This window comes from Amblyomma americanum, chromosome 6 (assembly GCF_052857255.1).
Source record: "Amblyomma americanum isolate KBUSLIRL-KWMA chromosome 6, ASM5285725v1, whole genome shotgun sequence".
Lineage (NCBI taxonomy): Eukaryota > Metazoa > Arthropoda > Arachnida > Ixodida > Ixodidae > Amblyomma > Amblyomma americanum.
The window spans coordinates 14,668,521-14,692,411 of record NC_135502.1 but is presented as its reverse complement, the minus strand read 5'-3'; the positions used below and the strand labels follow the sequence as shown (position 1 = coordinate 14,692,411).

The 23,891-nt window shown below is 46.3% G+C and overlaps 2 protein-coding genes across 2 annotated transcripts; one reads left to right on the top strand and one right to left on the bottom strand.

Moving 5' to 3' along the window:
* Window positions 1–1,846: 1,846 nt before the first annotated feature.
* MED6 (mediator complex subunit 6) lies at window positions 1,847–3,001 on the bottom strand. Its single transcript, XM_077668604.1, has one exon. The coding sequence runs from the start codon at window positions 2,752–2,754 to the stop codon at window positions 2,107–2,109; it is 648 nt and encodes a 215-aa protein (XP_077524730.1). The 5' UTR covers window positions 2,755–3,001; the 3' UTR covers window positions 1,847–2,106.
* A 353-nt stretch (window positions 3,002–3,354) lies between these two features.
* Window positions 3,355–18,827, top strand: Dhod (dihydroorotate dehydrogenase 2). Its single transcript, XM_077668591.1, has 8 exons — window positions 3,355–3,564; window positions 4,644–4,856; window positions 6,511–6,710; window positions 7,464–7,713; window positions 13,634–13,747; window positions 15,217–15,370; window positions 16,663–16,822; window positions 18,694–18,827. The coding sequence occupies exons 1-8, from the start codon at window positions 3,544–3,546 to the stop codon at window positions 18,752–18,754; spliced, it is 1,173 nt and encodes a 390-aa protein (XP_077524717.1). The 5' UTR covers window positions 3,355–3,543; the 3' UTR covers window positions 18,755–18,827.
* The last annotated feature ends 5,064 nt before the right edge of the window (window positions 18,828–23,891 follow it).

Genomic DNA, 23,891 nt, shown 5'->3' with positions numbered 1-23,891 from the left:
CGAACCTAGTGTGTTGACCTCAGGTATAATGGAACCTTTAGCTGCGAATGTATTCAAATGATCCATTGAAGATCACCTAAGAGTTTTTCATCCTCGCTACAGCAGGAAGACTTTATCAATTCCCATACATACTACGTACGGTCAATCGCTTAGGACAGAAAATAGAAGCTAACTTCTTTCATTGTTCAGGTAAGATAATTACAACGCTGTGCTGGCATGCATTGCATAGTTTTTTTGCAGGCAATTTGTTCAGTGCTGTGTAAACAAGGGCGTGTTTTGATGAGACTATTTCTGTTGCCTTTTTTCTTCTGCAATTTTCATTTTCTAAGCAATAAATCCACCATTTGTTGCCAAATAAATATGAACATAGCCAGAAAGAGTACAAAATTGACTTTTACTATGGACAAAATTAGACGAAGTTGTCCTCTGTGCTCTTGTAAGAGTTAGATGCTCTGAGCAAAGCAAACAAGTATGCCACAAAATGCAACATACATTTTGAACTTGCTCCTTGGTTACCATGGCACCCATACAAACAACCAAAGAACTACCTTTGGCATATGATAGTGTAATCAGTAAGATAGTATGGTATGGTATGGTATGCAGAATTTGAAGGGACACTGAGGACAACTCCATGTAATTATTGTTTTCAGTAAAAGTCAGTTGCCTGGCTCTTTATGTCTGGCAACAAAAGACTCATTTATTAGCAAGAAAATTGGACTGAAACAGCGAAAAAGACAAGAACGTGACATGACTGCACCGTTTCCTTCACTTGACTTCATGGACCAACTAGCCCGCCAAAAAGCCCTGTTGGATTACGTTCCTTCTACAGTGGGCCTGTCCTCCCCTTTTTACTTCGAAGCCCCTCTATGTGTTGCCGTAATTGTAGCTGCCACTTGTTGGGCCAATCTTTATACCTTCTCGAGCCATTCATACCTTCCACCGGACATAGGGACATAGTCTTGCTGTTCGGACCTATCCTGTCCTCTTTAGGTCACATTTCAGCGCCTGTGTTGTGTCACGTCCTTGTGTTTTGCATTTTTTCCTTCACTTGACTTCAAGTGAATGGCAGTGTAGTGCAGCCTCTGGGGTCAGTGCCAAAAATGTGTGTCGACACACACATTTTACTTCTGAAATCAGACAGTGATAATGATTAATTTTATTTTTGGTCTTCTTTAGCTTATAACAGCACTGTGTTCATTGAGTGGTCTCTTTGTGATTAGAATGCAGTAGCCTACAAATACAAGCAAACTTTATTTCTCCTCACAGTTCCTTTAATGTCGAAAGCAGCATATGTGCTATGAGGGACATTGCAGTGGAAGACTCCAGATTGATTTAAAACGCCTGGGTTTCCTTAACACACCGTAATGTTGCACAGTGCATGCCCAGTTTTGTGTTTCACCTCCACCGAAATCCAGCTGTTGCCGCTGGAATTCGATTCAGTGATCCTGCACTCACCTGAAAACCATAACCACCAGTCACTGGCGCAAATAGGGTGAAGGAACAGTGTGGACTGAGCTCATCAGATAATTTTATTCTGACCACAATGGTTGGACTAAATAGTGCATGTAATAAATTATTATATAACTATGCCCAGATGTTTTTGTAGAACACAAGCTAAGGTGAGGTGAGACGCCATGTTTAATGACGCATCTTAACAACTGCGCAGCTTTCAGAATTATGTGTGACACGAAACTAGTCCATGAAAGTGGCAGTGCTGTGCAGCAGTCTTGTGTCTGCAGTACATCAAGATGAGACATGCCAGTTGTCACTGTAGGCTGCACTGTGGGAGCAGTACATGACAAAACTGCCTTCTGCCAAGAGGTAACCAAAATGTACCCCATTGATAGCTACATGCCAAGAAATAACTGCCTGCAGCGTGAAGGGACAAAAGTTTCGAAATATCCATTCCAGTCCAGCATTAAAAGGCTGCCTCCCTCGAGCCACGCCACTGAAAACGCCAGTCACCCGCGAAACTGCGTCGCATCTATAAGGAACGGCGCAGGTGCAACTCCGTCCCACCCAAAGCAAAGTCAACGGTGCACTTTTCGAGAATTACAGCCTCACAACTTGGACTAGCCGGTTCTGGAGAGCACGTTATCAGGAATGCTAGGAGGCAGGCCGGGGTTGTTTCTTGTCGGCCGTTTTCGCGGGCTTCACGTCAGCGGCCTCCGGCTTGGGCGGCTCGGGCGGGAACTTGGCCGCTAGCTCTGCGAGCAGCATGTCGACCCGGCGCCGTTGGAAAAGGCTGGCGCCCGCGTTGCTCGGGGCCGCTGTAGCGGGGGTGGCGGCCGCCGTGCCGGTTGGGTTGTCCTTGAAGTGCCACCAGTAGCCGCGCGACGGGTGGTACCGCGCAAAACCCATGGACTCGTGCAGCGCGGCCTGCAGCGAGTGCGCGGCGCCCAAGAGCCGCGAATTAAGCACCGAGCCGAGGTCGGGCGCTTGGTAGACGACGCCGGCCAGCACGTAGTAGTCGGCCAGCGGCGTCACTTGGGCGGGAGAGTGTCGGTGCTGCTTGCGCACCACGTAGAGGATGGGTTCCTGCGCGTGCAGCAGCACGTACTCGAGCCCCGTCATATGTGTCAGCTGATCGGGGCTCAAGCGCTGCATCTTGACGATCTCGTTGTTGCACGTGCGGTCGTAGAACGGGTTGCTCCTTTCCGAGAAGTAGTCCATCACATTTGAAGGGTCCAGGGCAGGTAGCCAGGCCGTGTCGTGCCATGAGATGCTTAACGGGTTCTCTTTGGCCGGCTCCATGGTACCGGACAAGGATTCGCGCCACGCCGTTTGTCAACAGCAACTGGAGCCGCAGCCCTGCGGCTTCCAAGCTACGCCGCTCTAGGCAGTCCCTGCGTGACACACCACGCGACACCCAGATGCATGAAGAGCTCGGGTTCAGCACTTATCGCGACTGCACAAATGAAACGGCCAATGAAGCTCCAATAACAGTCCGAAATACACCACAACACAACGCAACGCCACGCCAACATGAACACCAATGGATGGATGGATGGATGGATGGATGATAATCCCTTTATCCTTTGTATTGGGCGGCAGCTTCCGCTACCTAACCTAACTTTTTCCATTGTTAATTGATCTTTTTTCTTTAAATTTAGCTTTAAAATGCCTAGTTGGCTATTTTTTTTTCTCCAGGTTCATCCTTTGTTTTATTTCCTCCATCAATATGTCAGGGAAGTTGGGATCGATGATGCTGATACTGTCCCAGGGCAGATAAGGGCGGTGTGAGATGTATTTCGCTCAGGTGGCATAGGTGCTGCCTCCTCGCGTCAGCGTGGTAGACAAGGCAAGGCGGATTTATACATCTACCTTGGACAAGGCGGATTGTGGTAGACGCGCGTACACCGCGACGCGGCGACGCTGCCAACGCCGTTCCCGTTGACGCTGCTGCAACCGTCAGTAATAGAACTTGTGGAAACCTGTGATTATCGGAGCAAGTGTGGCCCACAAGCATATATTTAAAATGATGTTTTGAAGCGAAAGCCTGCTGCGGCCAGTGTACCGAAGGGTGTATCGATTTCCGGCGAGATGTCGAGTGCTCGTCTCGCGGTGAGTTCCACTTGTGCCGTTGCCTACACGTGCTAGCACGCGGCACGTGTGACAGTTTCGTTTTCAAGGTTTCGCTCATGAATTTTAAAATATGGCTTGAAGAACAGCTCCTCCTGGCGCGGTTCGAAAGGCCGGTGACATGTTTTCGCCGTGCGTATTTGAGCAGACGAATTCAGTTGCTGCGGTTATCGTGAAATACACCGTTGTCAGATACGCAGATGCCAAAGTGTGCAAACTTGCGCGTTTTTACGTTCGCAGTAGTTACTACGCCGCAATGTTATGTTTTAGCGAACTGCCCCCGGTGTGTGGAATGCCGGCCGATCTGTGTCAAATTATTCTATTCATTTTGTGGCGCGCGCTGTTCTCATCGACTGTATACTTGATAGCATGGTGTTGGGTTGATAAAAAAATGTATCATACCGTTTCTTTCACCTCTAGGTGAAGAAATGGGAGCGAAATTTGACAAAGGAGATAAATCACTCAATATAAATTAAGCTAGCGTGAGCGGCAGTATGGGCTAGTTTGGATCTAGTCCGAGGTTCAATTGCCCTCAAGAGCAGACACAAAAATGAATAACATTGGAACCTGCGTTTTGGTTCGGATGCGGTGAAGTGTTTTTCGTTCTTTTTAAAACTCTAGTTTCTTGAAAAGCATGACTTACCGTATGAGTTAAGGGCCTGCAGTGTAATATGTCAGCTATATGTAGCTGACTTGTGTATAAGTGCTGTTCACCATTGCATACTGTTCACCATGTACTTGGGCACATCCTGCATGCCTACCCAGGACGGGGAGGTTATCTTTCAAAGTTCGGGAAGTGCAAAGTAGTGCAGAAAATAGGTTGCAAAAAATGGTATGCAAATGAGATAGCTGAACAATTTGACTTGTAACGGACAGAAGTGCAAAAATGAGATGCAGAAAACACAACGGTACACTTATTCTTTTGCTTTTAAGATCGCCCATTGGTGCTCTCTTTGTGCTGTTGCGTTCATTATGAATGCTGCTAAAATGTAAGTTGTTTCTCGAAAAGCTGGTTCTGGGAGCGGGATTAAAGTGCACAGCATATTTGCCATGTGTTGCAGTACAAGCTGAAGTCGATGGCTGCCATCGTGGGTGGGGCCTCGCTGGGCTTTGTGGGCCTGCTGACGGTGTCTGGCAACGCAGAGTTCTACAGGCGCTTCCTCATGCCTGCCGTGCATGCAGTCTTTGACGCAGAGACGGCTCACCAGCTGGGTGTCCAGGTGGCCCGGCTACGGCTGCTGCGCACCCACAGGGAGCCCGACCCCGACGTCCTGGTAAGGGACGCCTCACACAATCCGCGAAATACCGCATTGGTTCATTACCCTGTCTGCACTCTGCACCACTGCATTTCAGCAATGCGTGAGAAATTTTTCTGCAAGGACAGTGCAAAGTGACAGAAAAATCCCTGTGCTTGCTTCGTTTTCACCATCTGCTACTCTGAAGCGTCACTTAGGAGGACCGAGAAAGGCAGCTGAAGCCATGTCCGAGCTTTTGGAGGGGGTCTGTTGTGGGGAGGAGGGAATCTCCCCAAAAAAAGCATCTATCCGCACTACCAGTAGAGAGAATTGTGCATGGCGTCAAGCGTGCGGCAGTGGTCCCTTACTGAGCAACCACTACAATTGATTTTTGCCTCAAAGGTTCAATAACTGCGCACTTTTTCAGATGATAAAAATGTTTCTGGCACTTGTTTACTGCGCATCATTAGCTGTTGACCTTGGCCATGCAGGATATGAATACTGTGGAAAATAAATGTGACACTTAGTTTTTCTTATTGGGCAGTCCTCCAGCCTGGCGGCTCAAGGAGCACCGGCAATGATTCTCATGTGCTACATTCAGTGTGGAGAAGAAAAATATATAAAATGTCTCGATGGCCTTCCACTTTCTAAGGTATGGGCAATGCCTTTGAAAGAGATTATAACCATGTGTTTTGTTGCAGTTGACGGATGATGTACGTTGCAAAGATCATTTTATAAAGGTTGCTGTTGTGGGCAGGAGACCTTGGGTTTGCCTCCCAGATTGTCTTTTTTAATGTGGTTGAAAATTACAAACGAGGCAGTGAGAAAAAGGCTCGAGCTAGAAGTTGTACAGAAGGGTGACAAAAAGTGAAAACAGGACGGAGCGAAAAAAAATGCGCCCGCATTTTCAGCATGAGCTCTGCACGGTCATTGTAATCAACATTGGCACTGGCTTCGAAAACTGAAGGAATAGCTGGGAATATAAACAAGAGCGCTAACTGCATTGCTCGAAACTGCTCAGTTAGCTAAGAGCAATTATAATAAGCAGGATGTGCCTTGTATCAGTTGCAAGCAGCTTTTCCAGTTTAGAAGGTGAACTCTCCAAGTTTAGCCTGTTACTTAGAAGGTAGTTTTGATGTAGGTAGTAGGCAGCAGCATTTATAATATGTACTTGAACAGAAAGTGGAGCACCCTTTGGTGGAAATAATACCTGCTAGCATAATTGCACATACTCAGCACTGTTGTGATTGGATGCAGCCAATTGTTTCTGTGCTCAGCAATGGTATCAGAACATTTCGTGGTTAAAAACAAAATGAGGTTGTTTGGAGATATTTTCCATTGGCATCTGAACTGACCTTATAGAGTTAGCATTGGGATCACACCTATACAGTAAGTGCTCATTGTGCTGTATTAACTGCAACAGTTTTCAATTTTCTACTATGTTCATGTGGCCTTAGTGGACGATTTGTAAAATTTTTTTTGTAATGTGCCAGCTTCCTCAGTTCACTGCTGTGAGAAGGAAACTTTACAAGAAGTCTGGTTTCATTTACCAGGGTTCACAAAAGCTGGCATCAAAATTGCAGTTTTCATGATTTATGGGGTAAGAAACAAGGAACAAAAATGAAAAGTGGGTGTGAACACACAGCATGGTGGGAAGGGCTTTGGCACTAAGTCCTTTTTCCTGGCCTTTCAGCACACAGAGGTGCTTGGCCTGCCACTCTCCAACCCCATTGGTCTGGCAGCGGGCTTCGACAAGCACGGGGAGGGTGTCCTGGGTGCCCAGGACTGGGGCTTTGGCTTTGTCGAAGTTGGCTCGGTGACACCGCTGCCTCAGCCTGGGAACCCCAAGCCTCGAGTCTTTCGGCTCTCTGAAGACTTGGGTGTGGTGAACAGGTATGGGCGGCCCTGTCACTGTTACATGCATGGCAACAAGTTCGAGCAAATCAGTGTCAGAAAGAAAACCTTGATGCACAAAATAGAAATTGGACTAGCACAGAAATTGGAGATTCCTGCGAGGCAGGCAGAGAAAAGCAGTTCTGCAAGAGCATCTGCTCCTTTTGACCAGTGCTTACAGGTGGGGCACCAGAGTGTGAGAAACCTCAGTGTTCAGAGGTTAAGCCTGAGTAAGGCATTAAGGAAGTGGGAAATGAAAGAAAGGTGTTGAGTGGAGTCACGTGGCAGTGACGGCAGGTAGATGAAGTCTTCCTAAGTGAGCTGTTTACTGTGCGAGCAAAAAGGAATTTTGACAGTGCTGACACCTAGCATTAGTTAGAATCACAATTACCATGGCTGTTGCCTGCGTTCTATTTAAACATTACAAAGAGCTTTCTATATCATCCAGGTGTACTTTTACGGGCAGTTAAACTGAGAGTCCCGTACTGCAGTCTCTCATAAAAACACTCATGGTGTTGTATATGCTCATATTTATAGCTTGTCCTACGTGGCAAAAATAAATTTTATGTGCTGGTGGAGAGCGCGAATATGCCGAGCAGCAGTATGCAGCTGATGCTTGGAGAGAGCAGAGGCCCATTTTAGGGTTTGCTTGGGCATAGAAATTTCCTAGGGGCCATTGAACTTGTCCTGCATCTCATGGGCCTAAGGAGTGCACACCAGATAGGAGGATATGGAGCCCTCTTTGTACTGCAGGTACGGCTTCAACAGTGTAGGCCACGAGCAGGTGTGGGCCTCTCTGCGTAAACAGCGGGTGTGGGCTGCCCCCGTGGGTGTGAACCTGGGCCGCAACAAGACAAGTGCGGATGCGGCGGCCGACTACGTGGCGGGTGTGCACCGCTTTGCCGACCTGGCTGACTACCTGGTGGTGAATGTGTCAAGCCCCAACACGCCTGGGCTGCGCTCCTTGCAACGGCGGCAGCACCTTGAGAAGCTGCTACTCAGGGTGTGACGACTTGCACAACCGTTTCGCAAAGAATGTTGTTGTGCATAAGTAGACTTTTCTTTTTTAAAAAAAATTATCAGTTAAACATTGGTGGGTTTACCTAGATGCGGAGCCAGCCACTTGCGGAAGGTGTGAGGTAGCTTCAGGTGAGCTGTGGGTAGTTCAACACCCTGTGCCAGTTCCTGGTCTTGCATGGATTGATGTAGTTCCATGTGTGAAATAACTGGATGATTTGTATGCAAATTGCTTCCACTGGCAAAAATTCGGACTCAGGCCACTGCAGCTGCTTACCCAGCTCACTCGCGCTGGCAGCTGCTTTCAGATTGAGCGATAAGTAGCATGAGAACAGACTGGTGGCAAGTTCTGAAGCATGCATTCTAGAACATGCACTGCATCAGAATCCAAAACTGCTGGCCTACGGCACAGCTAGCATGTCAGTTTGCCGCTTCTCATGCTAGTCGGTTACACAATGGCGTGACAGGTCCACTGGCTTATCACCTTTGATCTCCATCTTCCTTTGACTGATATCTTGTACCGGGTGCATGTTGTGGGGTTTCCACAATGAGAAACTGAATAAGGATCAAATCGCAAGGAGCTGCATGCTCCGTGTAGCCCGCAAAGCCTTGTTGTGTGGTTCGCTGGGCCTCAAGATTTCAGCATCTGTTCTGGAAAACTGTCACTCCTGCTTTTCTTTGATTACCTTTAGCCACTAATACCAATTCCTTGATGTTGGTAGCCCTGCCTCTGTTGATCGCTAGCTTTGCATGAGAAGGGGGCAGAACTTTGAATACTGCAGAAAAAAAGGAAAGCGAAATAGAACAAATTTGCTCAAGTGGACTTTCTGTATTCTTCTATTTCAGTTCTCTTTTCTTCTGTCGTGTTCAAAGTTTCTCTACCCTTTTCATGCAAAGCTAGCTATCATCAGAGGCGGAGATACCAAAACTGGAGGGATGCCAAACTGGAGGGCACACTTAAGATGCAATAGTGTTAATGGGTTAATGCCCATATATGAGGACATTGTAATTAATTCCCAACTTTACATTCATAGATCACTGGGAGTCCTCATACAGCTCCTGGCGCAGTGGTGCAATGGTTAAGCGATGCGCCACTGCCCTTTGATGGCAGGTGGCAGTGCCACAGGTGGGGCTTGTGTGACCCAGGTGGCTCTTCCCGAGCAACCTCTCGCGAGGAATCATTAATTTATCTGCCACCTGCCACGCTGGTCAGTTTGCTCACAATCCGGTGGGCAGGTTCTGATGATGCCACAAGATCGTGATCTTGGTGGCCCACCTGGGTTGCCGAGGTGGCCAGTTGCTATGACCGCTTCGGCTCTGATCGAGGCTTTAAACGGTTGGCGCTGACACCGAACAATTTTTCCAACATTGGGTTACTAACGGTTTCGTGTTAAAACTAATATGTTCATGAGTGGACCTGACATATTTGCTTTAATTTTTTGTGCTTGAATTTACTTTACCTACTTTTGCTTACTTTTTGTCTTACTTTTTAATTTTGGCCATGAGGACTTATTTACTTCCCCCCTATGCTTTTCGACAATGGTGAGATGAATTTGAAAACCCAGGTTCAAGTCATCAATTATGTTGCAGTTCCTCTCTCGAGTTGCTTAGGTTGGCAGTTTTGATCAGAAAATTAGAGATTAAGGCCTTCCTTTTTGACTTCAATCCCTGGCTCTTCCCAATCCGGCCCTCGAAATACCTGTTCTAAATCTGCAGATAATGGTCACATCAGGTAGGCACACTGCAAGCAAGGGCCACAGCATTCATTGCTACCATCTCTACAACATCTTATTGGCGCAGAAAAAAAAAAAAAAGCAGTGAACCAGCTGCATGCAGAAAATGAGGCTTTCCGATGGACAGCAGACAGTGTTCGGGGTTTTTTTTTTTTTTTTCAGGTCTTCATCATTCAAACTAAAATAAAATTATCCAGTGTTATCCTCAGACTTGTTGCTACTTTCAGTATGTAGGAAAAATTATAAAATTATCTCAGGATGCAGGAAAGTCACGAAACCAATGCCATTTGCAGAAGAGCACAGTGTGCTTTGATTGCTGTGGGCTTGCTGTGATTGCTAAGAAAGGTGGTGTGCTGCACAGTTTTAGCCCCACATTGAAATTCACCGTATCATGAGAAAGAAACTAATTCAAACAGGAAGTTGCCTGAATAGATTATGTAACTGATGTTTGGACCTTGAAATAGCACATGGCATCTATGGGTTGTCCATGATGTACGGTATGCTTTATGTGCACAATAAGAAAAGAGTTCACCTGGGGATGTAGTGATTTCTTGCACATGAAGTGGCAGTCTTAGGCCACTTAGTGACCAAGGAGGGTGCACAGCCCACCTATCCTAATTTTGTGCCTGTCTTATTCATGAAACAACTTCACGGCTTCATTAGCACACCATTTTTTGCCACTATATTCGCAATTTTGCTTTCACTGTTGGGCATCTGGCACAGCTGCTCAGCAGCATTGCCAATTTTTCCGTTTGGCCAATAGCATGTGACCACACATGCGCTGCCATGTTGCACACATGCTGCCCAGTGGAAACTTTGGGTTAGCTGTCTTGCTGATCTCTTTCACTGCGGAAATGGCGACCTAGCATACGCAACTTTGAAAATCCAAAGTGGGGGGGTCAACTTAAAATCGAAACCAAACCATCACACCATAAATAAAGCTGAGACAAATGAGATACCAGGCATGCTACAGCGTGGTTGCATTTTTGCTGCGTGGCTCTGTTGCATCACTCTTGGTGCTGGCTTTGAGCAGCTGCTATGTCAACGCGCAGAACCAGCATTTCCACCCCTTGGCGGCCAATGGGGGCTGTCGATAAGCAGCAAACCGGCACTAGCCCACTCCCCGCACGTGGCCACAGATTGCGGCTGCTGATAAGCGGCTGCGGCCTGATAATGCATTCGCGTTCTACTCTTAATAGTCGTTGTCCAAGTTTCTTTTTGTTTACTTTCAACCGCGCACTCGGCGCTCAAGGGAGCGTCATAGTTGATGGAAGGGCTGCTGTTCCAATCGCAGCGGCACCTCCACTCGGAACTGCAGCCGCGTCGGGGAGTGTCGGTAGCCGATGGAAGAGCTGACGCCTCTCACACGTAATTTCTCTTTGGCTCTGACGAGTTGACTACCGCTGGCCGCATTTCACAAGTTTTTAATGTGGTGCTTCGTCATTTATGCTCCGGGTCCGGTAAGCGACCGGCACTCGTTCACAGCTACATTCAAGATGGCTCTCATTACGCCGAAGAAACGAATTGCGCGCTGGGCCGCAAGTTCTGCGTTTGCAATGGGTGATGCAGGTGTGGCAGCTGCAACGAGGCAAAATTTTCAGCTTTTTCATTCGATGTGGCTATTTCCGAAGTGCGGGATTTCACAGCACAATGATGTTAGAACGACAAGCTGTAGGATCGCAGCAGTGATCACGACAGCAGCGCTAGTGAGGACGATGGCGCAAGTGTGGACTAGTAGTCCAGTGACTAATACATTTTCGTTTTAGAATGTGCCCACAGGCGTGCCCACATGCGGCAGCCAAAAGCGTCTGGCGATAGTGGAGCCTGCAGGATAGTGCTGTCGCATTCTATTATTAAAGGCCAAGCTGAGACGATCTCCAAGTTTTTTTTTTTTTTTCAGAAATGTAATGTGGAGGGGTCGACGACTTACAATCATGTAAATATGGTAATTATGATGAATGCATTGAGTGCTGCTATCGCGAACGACTTACAATCATGTAAATATGGTAATTATGATGAATGCATTGAGTGCTGCTATCGCGAACAGTAGTCGTCATGTCTACTCCCGTCGTCGTTCAACGACCAGAGCAGCACACTGGACCGAATACACTGAAAACACCGTTTCCTTTCTATACACACGCTTACTGCTGTGCCAGTGGTGTTACAGGCTACCTTAGCAACTAAAGAGCTGAGCTAGGAGTCTTGGTTTGCCATGCAGACCAAAAATGGAGCTTCTAGTCTAAAAAAAAATGGCCACTTTATGTTGTGTACTTAGCTGGCTTTGAGAGTCTCGTGCAATAGAAAGCCTCCATGACTATATTTGCCACAGCGGCTTTGGCCTCAAGCAAATGGCTTTTGCTTTGTGGGTGCCTCCCTTTAGGCCTTGAATATTACCTGGGTACCTTTCTTTTGCGATCATTAACAGAGGTTTATTTTCAATTCCTCCTAGAGCATGGTGGGAAAGCTAGAGGTCATTTTCCAAGGCCATCAACTCGTGCACTTGTGCCTCTGATCTAGTGTTTGTGTCATATGAAATGTGTGCCTGCAGAAGTTCTCTTACTCTCATATAGGAGCCCTCAAGCACTTCTTTTGTTGATCGCTGCAGTGCCTTTCCAAAACATAGCTGAGTCTTATTTGCGCCTTTTCAGAGAAAAATTCTTTGCTCATAGTGCACACGGCAAAACCATGAACTACTGTATTTAGTTCATATGCTGATGTACTCTAGTGAGACTTGTTTCTGGGTTATTTGACGATGCATTCTTGTATGAATCAACTTAACAATATTGGGAATGCTGCTCCACTTCGGCCAACCAGCGTCACTGCATTAAGCCTGCTATATACTTTTACAGACTGTTGGTTTTTGATGAGATTATACCAGGGATGCGCAAAAAGGCTATTCCAGCAACCAAGATCTGCCGCGAATAGGGAGAGGCTGAGGCTAGCTACTGTCGTCATAACGCAAGACTGTTCTTGTGGCAAAGCTCAAAGAAAAACTGAAAGTTTCCATACCAACCTAACGCTGATCTTTAACTTCCGTTAAATTTATTTAAGTGAAAAAGATACTATTGAAATTTTAATCCGTGCACAGAGGAGAGCATTGTGTTCCACGCAGCTACCACATCTGCGGCAGGATCCACGTTTTGGACCTAGCACTAGCCAAGCCAAATACGAAACCTCGTCTTCCTTGCATTTCCACGGCGGATGAAGTGCTCTTTAAGAAATGCACATAGATGGTGGCCCCAGCTTGCCCTTTAGGTAATATTGAGAAACTGTGTGGTCGCGAGAGGTGCGCTGTGTTGGAGCGCAAGAGACTTGTGGTAAATGTTGGGAGTAAATACCTGTGTTCTCTTCTTTCATATATATAGTCTTGGCGCTGAAATCCTTTTATAAACTTTTGTTATCTTGTGATATGGCTATGGTGTGGTCGCACTTCTGCTGCAGCATCATAACTCTACCAAAGCAAATGGTCATGCTCATCTGAAATGATCCCTTTGATCGTTGGCCTGTTTATTCATCCTGGCTTTCCTCTTAACCCAGTTCCTTCAATCAGCTTGTGTTTAAGAGTGCTAACATTGTAGAGCAGGAGTGCAGTCATGTGCGAATGTTTAAATCTTGCACGCTTTATGTTTTAAAAAAGAAACCAGGCTAAGCGATCTTGAAATAAAAAAAACAATTGAAATAGCAATTTCTTAACATTTTCTGGAACTTTTGCACAGAAAAAAATTGCGCTAATGTTAACAATACAAAACTCATTTTTCTTTTTTGAACAGTAAGTAAATTTCAGTGCTTGTTAGTTGAAACATCCTCTATATTTGCATTTTTATCTTATCAGTATTGAACTCCTGCTACAAAACATGAGGATGCGGCTCCAAATAGAATTTTCACATGCTACAAAGCGTGCTCCAAAATGCTCTTGGTTATTCCAGCCACTAAGTTAGTGCTACATAGAAAAATATTCATGAGGGATGCACACAGGACAGAGCGCTTTGTGCTGTGTGCCTTCCTCGTCAGGGAAGGGATGGTGTTACTGGTTAGGCCACACGAAATACGCACTTGAAAGTGAGACAGCCACTAGTTCGTAGAGCACTGCGCGCTACATGCGGAGGTTGTGAAATTACCAGAGGCATGCTTTTTGTCCACTGTGCAGCCATGGGGGGTTTTCTTCCATGGCAGGTGATCGAGGCGAGGAATAGTTTGCCCAGGCGGCTGCCCGTGCTGCTCAAGATTGCCCCTGACCTGACTGACCAAGAGAAGGCTGACATCGCAGCTGTGGTCACTGGAACCAAGGTGCGTACAGCAGGGCCGCTATCTTATGCCGGGTGTTTCAGTCGACAGACTGTTTCATTGATTCACCCGGCCCCAAGGCTCTGACTGGGTGGTCTAGGAAAACTTGCACCAGGCAAGGTCTTGCCAACAGAAGAAATGAAAGTGCCCCGCATGGCTTTAGTTTACCTGCACTTCGCACTATGTCAGTGGCCATTGGGCTAGCTCACTGATGTTGCTTCAATGACCCTTTTGTAGGATTCTAATGCGGGTGTACTTTTTTTGTAAAATTGGGAACAAAAGTCCCCAGGATGAGCTTAACGCTTTCCTCATGCGTGGGTACCACGTCTGCCAATGACCACCTCATTTCATTACCACACATTAGAGCACATGAGTCCCGCTCTCATCTCTGCAGGTGGGGTCTAGAACCATGGACTAACAGCAGAGGTAAGCACAAGGTATTTTGTCCCCGACAGTACGTGCCAAAGCTACGCTGTGCCTCTGGGGCCATGCTCTAAAGGAGGGCTGCTGATTAATTTTTACCTCTTGGAGTTGTTCTGCATGCACCAGAATGCTTGGTGAATAGGCATTGCTGCATTTCATATCTATCTCTACTTAGTGTGGCCGGGAATTAAAGTCATGAGCTTGGAAGCCACAGTGTGCTAGAGCCACTGCGAAAGAAAGTTTTCTCATCAATGCCGCCCTTACTACACTTGTGGAAGTCCCGCAGACTTTTTGATAGAGCCTCTGTGCCTACAACCATGCTTTCAGTTTTTCTGCCTAATGGAATGCTTGCAGTGCATAGAGGTTAGAAAACCTGCAAGTTGTGGTTCACGGAAAAGGGGACTGGTCTCGATGTTAATTCATTGTGGGTGGTGAAGCAGGAAAGGCACAAGAATGATGGGGGCACAGTGTATAGCAGTGAGGGTGCTAGCTAAAAAGGGGTGCTCCCCTCCCACTGGCTACACCCCTGGCAGTCTGCTTTGTCATAAATTTGAGTCGATTTGGCAGCCGGAAGAAGACGAGTAAGTCATGTGGGTTAAACAAGGCCTTTTGCAGCACTAGCACATTCAGAAAAGTTATGCAATCCTCCAGCTAGTAATCTACTGTGAGTGGCGGAGCAGTGCTTTTCAGGACTTCAGTGGCCGCTGTTGAATTCACAAGGCCAGAGGGCAGCTGGTTGCTATCACGTGGTACTCAAACTCTTGCACTGTAAAGCGTTCACTGGCAGTGTGCTGATCACTTTGTGCTTGCGTATTGCAGTAATCTTGAGTGCTGTTTTTGCTCTTGCTGCTGCCGTGACTGCATTGTTGGCCCTTTTTAATGTTTAAAATTTAACACCATTGTTGGCCACAGTGGTAAGCATGCCTGTAATCTGCTGCACATGAAAATGTGTAGGTTGCCAATTGGTGCGCGGCCATGCTGCTTTCATGTCATTCATTTGTTCGCATTTTTAATGAAGCACAAAGCGATCTACCATGGCTTCTGCGTAGGCCAGAGTGGATGGACTGATAGTGTGCAACACCACTGTTTCCCGGCCAGACAGCCTGCGAAGTGAACATCGATCTGAGTCAGGTGGCCTCAGTGGCAAGCCACTGAATGACATCTCCACCAAGACAATTGCAGACTTGTACCGGCTAACCAGAGGTGAACAACCTTCCTTGAGGTCACATTTTTTTCCTTTCACTGTGTTGTGCAGTTGTGCCCTGTTGAACCTTTGGGATTGGGAGTTGGTTGTGGGGCGCTGATTAAATTTCACTGAAAAAATACTAACGTGCACCAAATAGGGCTCATTGCCTATTTTCACACTATATAATATTTTTTTCAGAAATAAATTTTAGCAGGAAACTGCCAGGTGCTTTACCAGAGATATAGCACTGCCAAGAAGTGATATGCTTTCCACATAGCATAGCCCTCATGGTAGTGGTTGATCCATTTGTTTTTGACAAACTTTGTTGAATGCTGTCGTCTACCACTCTTGCTGTTCCTAGTGTTGTCAAAAGAGAGTTTACAGTAGGAATCTGGGCAAGCTTTTCCAGGTTGCAAGACAATGCAAAAATGAAATTTTTTTGTTTTGTTTAAATGCTCATCCTTACCCCTACCTTAACCCCCCAAAGGCCTTTGACTTGGCACTGAAGGTAAGACTACAGGGGTGCAGCATCTGCAAGTGTGCCATTCCGGCAGATTGTTTGGCCAGATGATGGCAGCCTGGCATTCTGCTTTCTGGTGTAGTCGCTGCATTCCGTCGCTGGTGTAGCTGGGGCGACCTATGGAAGCTTTTTGTAATAAGACATGTTCAGCAAATTCATTGCAATAAAGCTGACAGTTGTACTAGGAATGTGCGCTATATAATAAATACTGACAGTGTACTATGTTACAAGAGAAATGTAATAACTGCTTCGGGAATCCTAATCCGCTTCATAGAAAAGGAGGGCTTGTTTCAGTTCCATAGCTTCCACTCCATTGTCAGAAAAGGTTGTCACAGAGGGCAATTTCTTCGTTTCAGAGGAACTTAGCATCCTTTCACTTTCCAGATAGGGCACTTTTTTATGCCAACTAGCGAAAGTGGCAGGAAATATTTCATAAAACAGGGAGCTTGATAGCACGTCTTCCACAGTCTCCTTGTTGACAGATTTTGCCGCCAGTTCTAGTGTCTATATTTTTTCCGAGATTACTTACATCATGTGCATCTTCCCAAAGTGTTTGTCATAAATCTTTTTTTTTTTTGTTATTACAGTTTCTAACTAGTTTGACAGTTTGTAACATATTTTTTCTGTCAAAAAGGAACAGAGGAATGCCAGCCATAAATTGTTTTTGAAATAGGTTTAAAACATTTCGGCTTCTATAATGGAAGCCATAAAATGTAATGGAAAATTTAAAAGCTTAACTAATGGCTCTTGCTCTCGTGTGCTGAGCTTTCATTTACCATGTCCAAACAGGGTCCATACCAATAATTGGAGTGGGTGGCGTGTTTTGCGGTGAGGATGCCTATGCAAAAATCCGAGCTGGAGCGTCTGCTGTGCAGCTGTACTCTTCACTCATCTACTATGGCCCACCGGTTGTCCAGGTGGTCAAAACTCAGCTGGCAGAACTGCTCAGGTGACATAGCACTTTGCTTGCTCAAGTGCCATCCCACAGCTTTTGAAGTTATTGTGTGCTCAGAGCTGGAGCCTGGATGGTGCACTGAGTACGTGCACTTGAACAGTGACCTTAGAGTTTTACACCTAGCAGTGAGATAATTTTTTCACGTTGCAGTTATTGCTGTGAGGAAGATTTGGAATTTGTTCTTCAGTTTAGTCTTGAGAAGGCAAAAGCAGGCACTGATCAACATCTCAGTTAGCAGCTCCTCTTGAGACTGTGTTGACAATATCTTAAAGGAGCATTGATGATGAATTGAAGTTGTCCTGCATCGATCGATCACAGTGGTGAAAAGATGCTAGTTTCACCAAAAATGGAGCTGTTATAAGCTGGGAAAAGCCAAAAACGCACTACAGGCCATTGGCCGTTTTCACAAGCAAACCGCAGTGACTCTGGGACAAATTCCTGAGGCCAGGAGCCCGTTCCAGTGTTGACGTTACGATTTCAGATTGAGTGTTGAGGAAAATTTTTTAATCCAGTTTTCTCAGATGTAAATTGCTGCAGAACTAACATCAACTTAGGCAGAAAGAACTGAAGAGTCTTTTTTTCCATAGAAAGACCGTTTTATGGAGCTGCCTGCATTGTCCCTTTGAGGAGAGGACATAAATTTGCAGTGTGGCCCTCAGCAAGCAGCCGCTAAAGCTAGAATTAAATTCGTCTTCACTGTTGCAGGGATGAGCACATCCTTTGCTTCATATGTACTGGGTGTTTCAGTTAGCGCTCTCAAAAATTTCTAAATATACACGCGTTGTTTGAAATCGAAAGAAAATCTTTTCGGAACAGACTGTCAGCCATGGTGAATGTCAATTATTATATGCATTTCAAACTCTTTAGCTAGATAAAACTAAGGTATGTAAATAACTTTTTGGTTAACACAGTCTGGTGGTTAGTGCCAAAGATGAGTTTGTAGCCATAGAAAAGAAAATTCCACATCAGTTTTTTTAGTGAAGGAGCAGTTGTTCTCTGAAGCCCTGCAGTACGAAAAAAATCTGATGTACTTTTTTTCTGTACAAAACCAAAGCCGAGCATATGAGGCACTTGGGAAGCTCCATGTGAACATGATGTCTGCTGTTGATGTGTCGTTCTGGCTGTGGCGCCAAACTTGAACTACCTGCTCAATTGGATCATGGCATGCACATCCTTTTGCTTCTTCGCTCTTAATAATCGCTTTGCAGCTAGCAATGGCTGTCCTGTTGCTTGTGCCAAAGGATGAAGCAAAAGAATGGACATAACATGATGCGATAAAGCAAGCAGTTCAAATGGGGCACCGCATTGGCAGTGCAACATGTCATTGGCAGATGTCGCGTTTGCACTGAACTTCCTGCGGGCCTCATGTGCCCAGTTTCAGTTTTAATAGGAAAACAGTAACATTTCCTCACTCTGCCAAGCTTTAAAGATATGCTTTTTATTTCAAAACCTGATATGATATCGCCTTGTCTTTGGCTTCAAACTCGCCATTGACACATGTACCACCAGTATACGGTAATATAAAGAACTAATTAGTAAATGTACCTTGATAGCTATGTAATTAGTATGAGTTTACAATAGCTAAAGTCACCCGTGGCTGGCAGTTTGGATTAGAACGAAAATATTTTCAGAGCGGACCTCTCTCTTTTTTTTTTAGGAATTTTTGAAAGTGGTATCTAAAGTACCTAATATTTAGAAGTATTGTTTGGTATCTTAATTTCATTGTTTGATCAAGTTACATTGTGCCTTTCCTTGCATCATTTTTTGCCCTTTTCATTTGCTCTTGTCTACCTCACTTTTTTTTTTGTTTAGTGTCGCATATAAATAAAAAAAGTAAATATTTCCTGCCTCTATATTTCTTTTAGGAAGGATGGATACACAAGAGTTCAAGATGCTGTCGGGGCCGACCATAGAAATTCAAAGTAGCAAAGTGTTGATGCCGTGGACCGGCCTTTTGTTCTTGAACACAATAAACTATACACTGTTATTGCGCCTCTCAGAGAGATGTTAGCAACGCTTCTGTCTTCACCGCTGCCGATATTTTAGTTTTTTAACACCTAAACTGCAGCAGGACATAGGGGTTTGGAGTTTTCTGTTTAAACAAAAAAAAAAGAACAATAATTGTGTGCTGAATTTATTTTTAAAAATTCGCAGAAAAGGTCAGTTTACTGCAGATACACGCCGAAGCTTGTTTGCTATTGAGTACGGGTTACTACTAACCACAAGAGAAAATTAACAAAGTGTAGAAGGCAGTAACACGGTCAGACAATGGGATTGTTGGATAAGTAGTGCAGTTATATGTTTTCAGGGATTGGTACACTACTTTAGACAGCCGCTTGGTGCTGACTGTGAGGCTTCACTACCTCAAGCTTCGTCTGCAAGCACAGTGCCTTGTGCTCACAGACGGTCATTGCATTGTCAGAGCTGTTATTTCACTCAGCATGTAAAGACACAACGTTTGTATCCATAACAAGCCGCTCTCATCTCGAAACCATGCACAAGTGCCATGAAAAAGTGTCATGTTCTGGCTTGCACTGCTATTCAGTAGCACTTTTATCGCTGCCATCATGTGGACTGTGTGATTAGAGGCCCTCTGACTCCTTCAGGATTTCAGTCGCGGTCAGTTTTTTTTTCGTTCCAATATAAAAATCTGTTCGTGCGAAGCGATTGCTGCTTTCACAGTTCGTTCTGTGACTGAAGGAGTGAGCTGTGCATCGCAAGCACAGAGGAAGACTATTTAGGACGGCAAACTCCGCTGTCTGCGGCGACCAGAAAAGGTCACAAGCCCGCGGCGCTACTATCATGCTGGCGGCCTGGAAAGAAACTACCGCCGTTTCGGTTTCCAAGGCAACCGGTCGAGCGTGTTGCTCCCGTTCGGCCGCGCGCGCCCGACTTCTATTGAGGGCATTCTAGCGCACTTCTTTACCGCTGGTAGCCGGAAGAGCAACTGGTGCTACGCTTCAACCATTTGAGCACAGACACCGACAAGAACTGTTGCTGTTTGACTTAAGGGCACAGAAATACAACGTCACGGCGTGCCCGCTGAAGCAAACACCCGTGCCATCTGTTTGTCGCCTGCTTTGAGCGCGCGCCGCCGCAGAGCGCGCTGAAGCCGCCTGCCCGGGCGCTGCATTTTTTATTTTTTTCACTGTGGCTTCTATGACGCGCCGCATGGCGCCGCCACTGCATACGGCCCCATCGGCGCATACAATTGTGACTTTACCTGGTCGCCTGCGCTCGCTCGCGCTGACGGGAGTTTCACCTCCTATATAGTCTTGCTCCGTGATCGCAAGCAACGAATACTTGCGTTGATCACAACCCGATAAAAAGCTGTGCCGAGAGGAATGCAACTATACAGAAAGGCCTGGTTCTGCTTGGCTAAGTGAGACAAAACGTATGTGTGCATTGCTGCCTTGTTGCTTTTTTTTCTCGTTTATTTGGGTTTTTGCTGAACCCAGTTCTTGGAAATTGATGTCCATTTGCATTTTTACCTTACGGCTAGATCACTTCCATGCTGTTGCTTTCTTTTTCTTTTTATGACGATGGTGTTCATATTGTAACCATTGCTCTAAATGTGACCATTTGTTCATCTGTTACTTGTACATAAACTGCTCTTTCTAACAAACATTTCAAGGTAAACTAAACTGTACATGACTTTTGAGAGCATAAGGGTGCAACCTATATTGCTGAAAGAAAAGAAAAGTAATTTTTCCACAGGAAATTTGCTGTAAGAACCAAAAATTGTGTTTTTAAGTGAACACCAAAACAAAGTCTGGCAAATTTTACCGCCCTCGACCGGCGAATAGAAAGGTTAAGTGGTGCGACACTGGTGGATTACATATGGCAAGACCTATAGCCACACTTGACCTCTGGCTCACTTGAAGGTCAACCGTCAACGCACGGCGAAATCGGCTTTACCTAGCGTAGTGAAGCTTTCGCTTCAAAAATGTTTAGAATGCACCTCGCGTAATAATCGAATCCAAGGTGTTAATACGTATAGCGTGAGTTCTTTTTTCCCGAGCTTTTAAAGGTAGCTAAAGCGACCTTTGCCACTAGGCTTGGGAGCCGCTCGAAGAAGCCAGCTTTTGAATAACCTTGCAGCAAAGCGCGCGGTGTGCAAGTGCAAAAATGGTGTCAGTGGGTATAGAAAGGAGGCGGTGCGGATTGGTGAGAAGTAGAAGCCACTGAAAAAGTTGCGCGGTGTAGGGAAAGCACGTAAAGGCAATCGGCCGCAGGGCTGGCGAGTTCAAAACACCAAGTAGCAGGGGCACGGCAGTGACGGCGATTGCTGCTGTGTGGGAGTCTGCGTTGACGCCCAACTATGGCGCGCGCATCCGAGGCGTTGCCGCTTAAATAACGTTGACGTAATCGCTGCTTCTTCAGTTGAGATTGCTGTCTGCGTTTAGACCATCGGCTTATGATTTGTGTGAATAGTTTGAAATTGCATTATAATCGTGATAATATTTCTTTTAAAATTCCCCCGAGTTCTCAAAATCCCCCCTTGCGGTATATTCGTACAAATAAGCTTAAACAGTCATTTTTTTATGTCATACTGTCGTTCCTTAGCGTCCGTAACAACGCAAGCACCGAAAAAGACCGTGCGTCAGCCTGCGCTCGTCAAGCCGGCCGATTACCATGCATATAATTCTAGATCATAAGGAGTCATTGCTTTGTATCCGGTCGTCGCTAAAACTGCGCGAAAATGTGGCTGAGCCAATACGCTTGTACCGAGTTATTACCTTGATTTAGACGTTGCCATTACTCAGCCGCTGGCTGGGCAGTGTGAAAATGGAGCTACTTCTCTAAGGAGGAGCGTGTTTGGTCCCGTTTCGAGGAACAACCACAAGGAGAGCGTACAATGAAATGCTTTAAAAAGCGTGGCATTAGATAACAGACTCTAAGCGTCATTGTGCATGCCGTGAAGTCGGGCAACTTCCGCGTAAGTACTATATCAATGCTGTTGTCTGAGTCAGACAAAAAACAAATTTCTTACCCGCCGCGGTGGCTCAGTGGTTAGAGCGCCCGACTACTGATCCGAAGTTCCCTGGTTCGAACCCGACCGCGGCGGCTGCGTTTCTATGGAGGCAAAACGCTAAGGCGCCCGTGTGCTGTGCGATGTCAGTGCACGTTCAAGATCCCCAGGTGGTCGAAATTATTCCGAAGCCCTCCACTACGGCACCTTTTTCTTCCTTTCTTCTTTCACTCCCTCCTTTATCCCTTCCCTTACGGCGCGGTTCAGGTGTCCGCCCATATATGAAACAGATACTGCGCCATTTCCTTTCCCCCAAAACCAATTACCATTATTATTATTGAATAGCAGCGGTGGTGGTGAAAACATTTATTAATCATAGAAGTGTTGGGGGTCGTGACCTGAAGGGTCACGCCCTTACAACCACTAGGTGGGGATGCCTAGTCAGGCACCCCATTGGCGGTTGCCGCAGCCCGGGCACGCTGCGTTAAGGCCCTTTGGGCCTGGAGGGTGCAGCAGCCGGACAGGGTCGCGTCCCAGTCCACTCGGGTGGGGTTTGGGATAGGGCAGCGCGGCTACACGGCACTTCTTTTGGGTCGCACACTGCAGGCGAACCGTTCTTTTTCTAGCGCATTCGCAGCATCTTCATGGAATGAGTTTTGGTTGTTGATTCCAGAATAGTCTAGAGGCGATGTTTTAATATCTAAGTTTGTTCACTGCTTTCAACGCGACAGCGCTAGAGGCCGCGTTGTCCAGAAAATCCGGTGTCGCTGTTGTCGGTGTCGACGTTGTGAGCGAAAACCCACGAGCATGACTCTGGCAGGTGGTGCCCAGGCTGGTGGGCCACCTAGATCACCTGACCTTATGGCGTCATCACAACTCGCCCACCGGATAGTGAACAAAATGCCCACCGTGGCAGGTGGCAGTTATATAATTGCATAGTCGCGAGAGGTTGCTCGGGAAGAACAGCCTGGGTCCATGCACAAGGCCCACCGGTGGCAGCACCTGCCATCGCTTAACCGCTGCACCACTGCGCCAGGAGGGATAGAAGGACTCTCAGGGATATATAGGAATGTAAGGTACAGTATGACATTCTGCATATATGATAATTTACCCATTACGCTATCGCGTTATGCCCTTAAGACGAAGCTTAAGTGTCCCCTCGAATTTTTTATATTTTGCTTCGAAGTTTTCGCATTTTTTTCCTATAAAGATTAGGTATGGGAAAGGCCAAATCGCTATTCTGCTTATGTATGCAAGTTCCAGGAAGATTTTTGTTGCATGCAGTATGAATCGAACTATCAGTTCATCGATGATTATGAGCTTTAATGACGCAAGGGCTGCTTTCGCCAAAGTACAGTGGGCAAAGAGCACCATTGCGGAAGGTATTTTTCCTTGCACAAGGTGGGGTCAAAGACCCATTTTCCAGGCATTTCACCCCGGAAAAGCCGAGCACCAGGACAGGAAAAAACTGGTACACACTATCACTGGTGGGTACCCGGCGACTTTGGGGATCGAACCCCGCACCTCCCGCATACGAGGCGGGTGCTCAACCACTAGGCCACCGCTGCGGTTATCAGTCCATTCAATGACCTATCAGAGTTAGAAGCCGCACATTTTATTTTTGTCAGGGGAGAGAAAGAAGTAGAGAATAAATGTTTGTATTTTTCTGTGCACAGGTAAATTTCATGCGCGGTGCTGTGGCAATGGCGGAATGAGCCTATTCACTCGTTTTTCGGGGCGCTGTACACGCTCCGCTGTTCGCATTTCTTTTCATTGTGCTTATACCCGGGCGGCAACAAAAGACGCTATAGATATAGTCCTCCGTGATACAATCATAGACGACTCCAGCGTCGTTTCCTTACCACCCAGGCACGAGCGCGATGAAAAGAAATTGCGAACAGCGGATCGCGAAGGGTTTACAATGTCAGTACTTCTCGCAGTAAAATCGTTAGCAAAAACACGTGCATCTTAGCAAGCCGTCGGAAAAGTACTCGGAGGCAGAAAAAGCACGCGCGCTGCCCGCGGCATTTCAGAGCGGTGTTGAAAAGCAGTACCGTATGCGTTTTATTTTGTCGTGTATTCGTGTTTTTC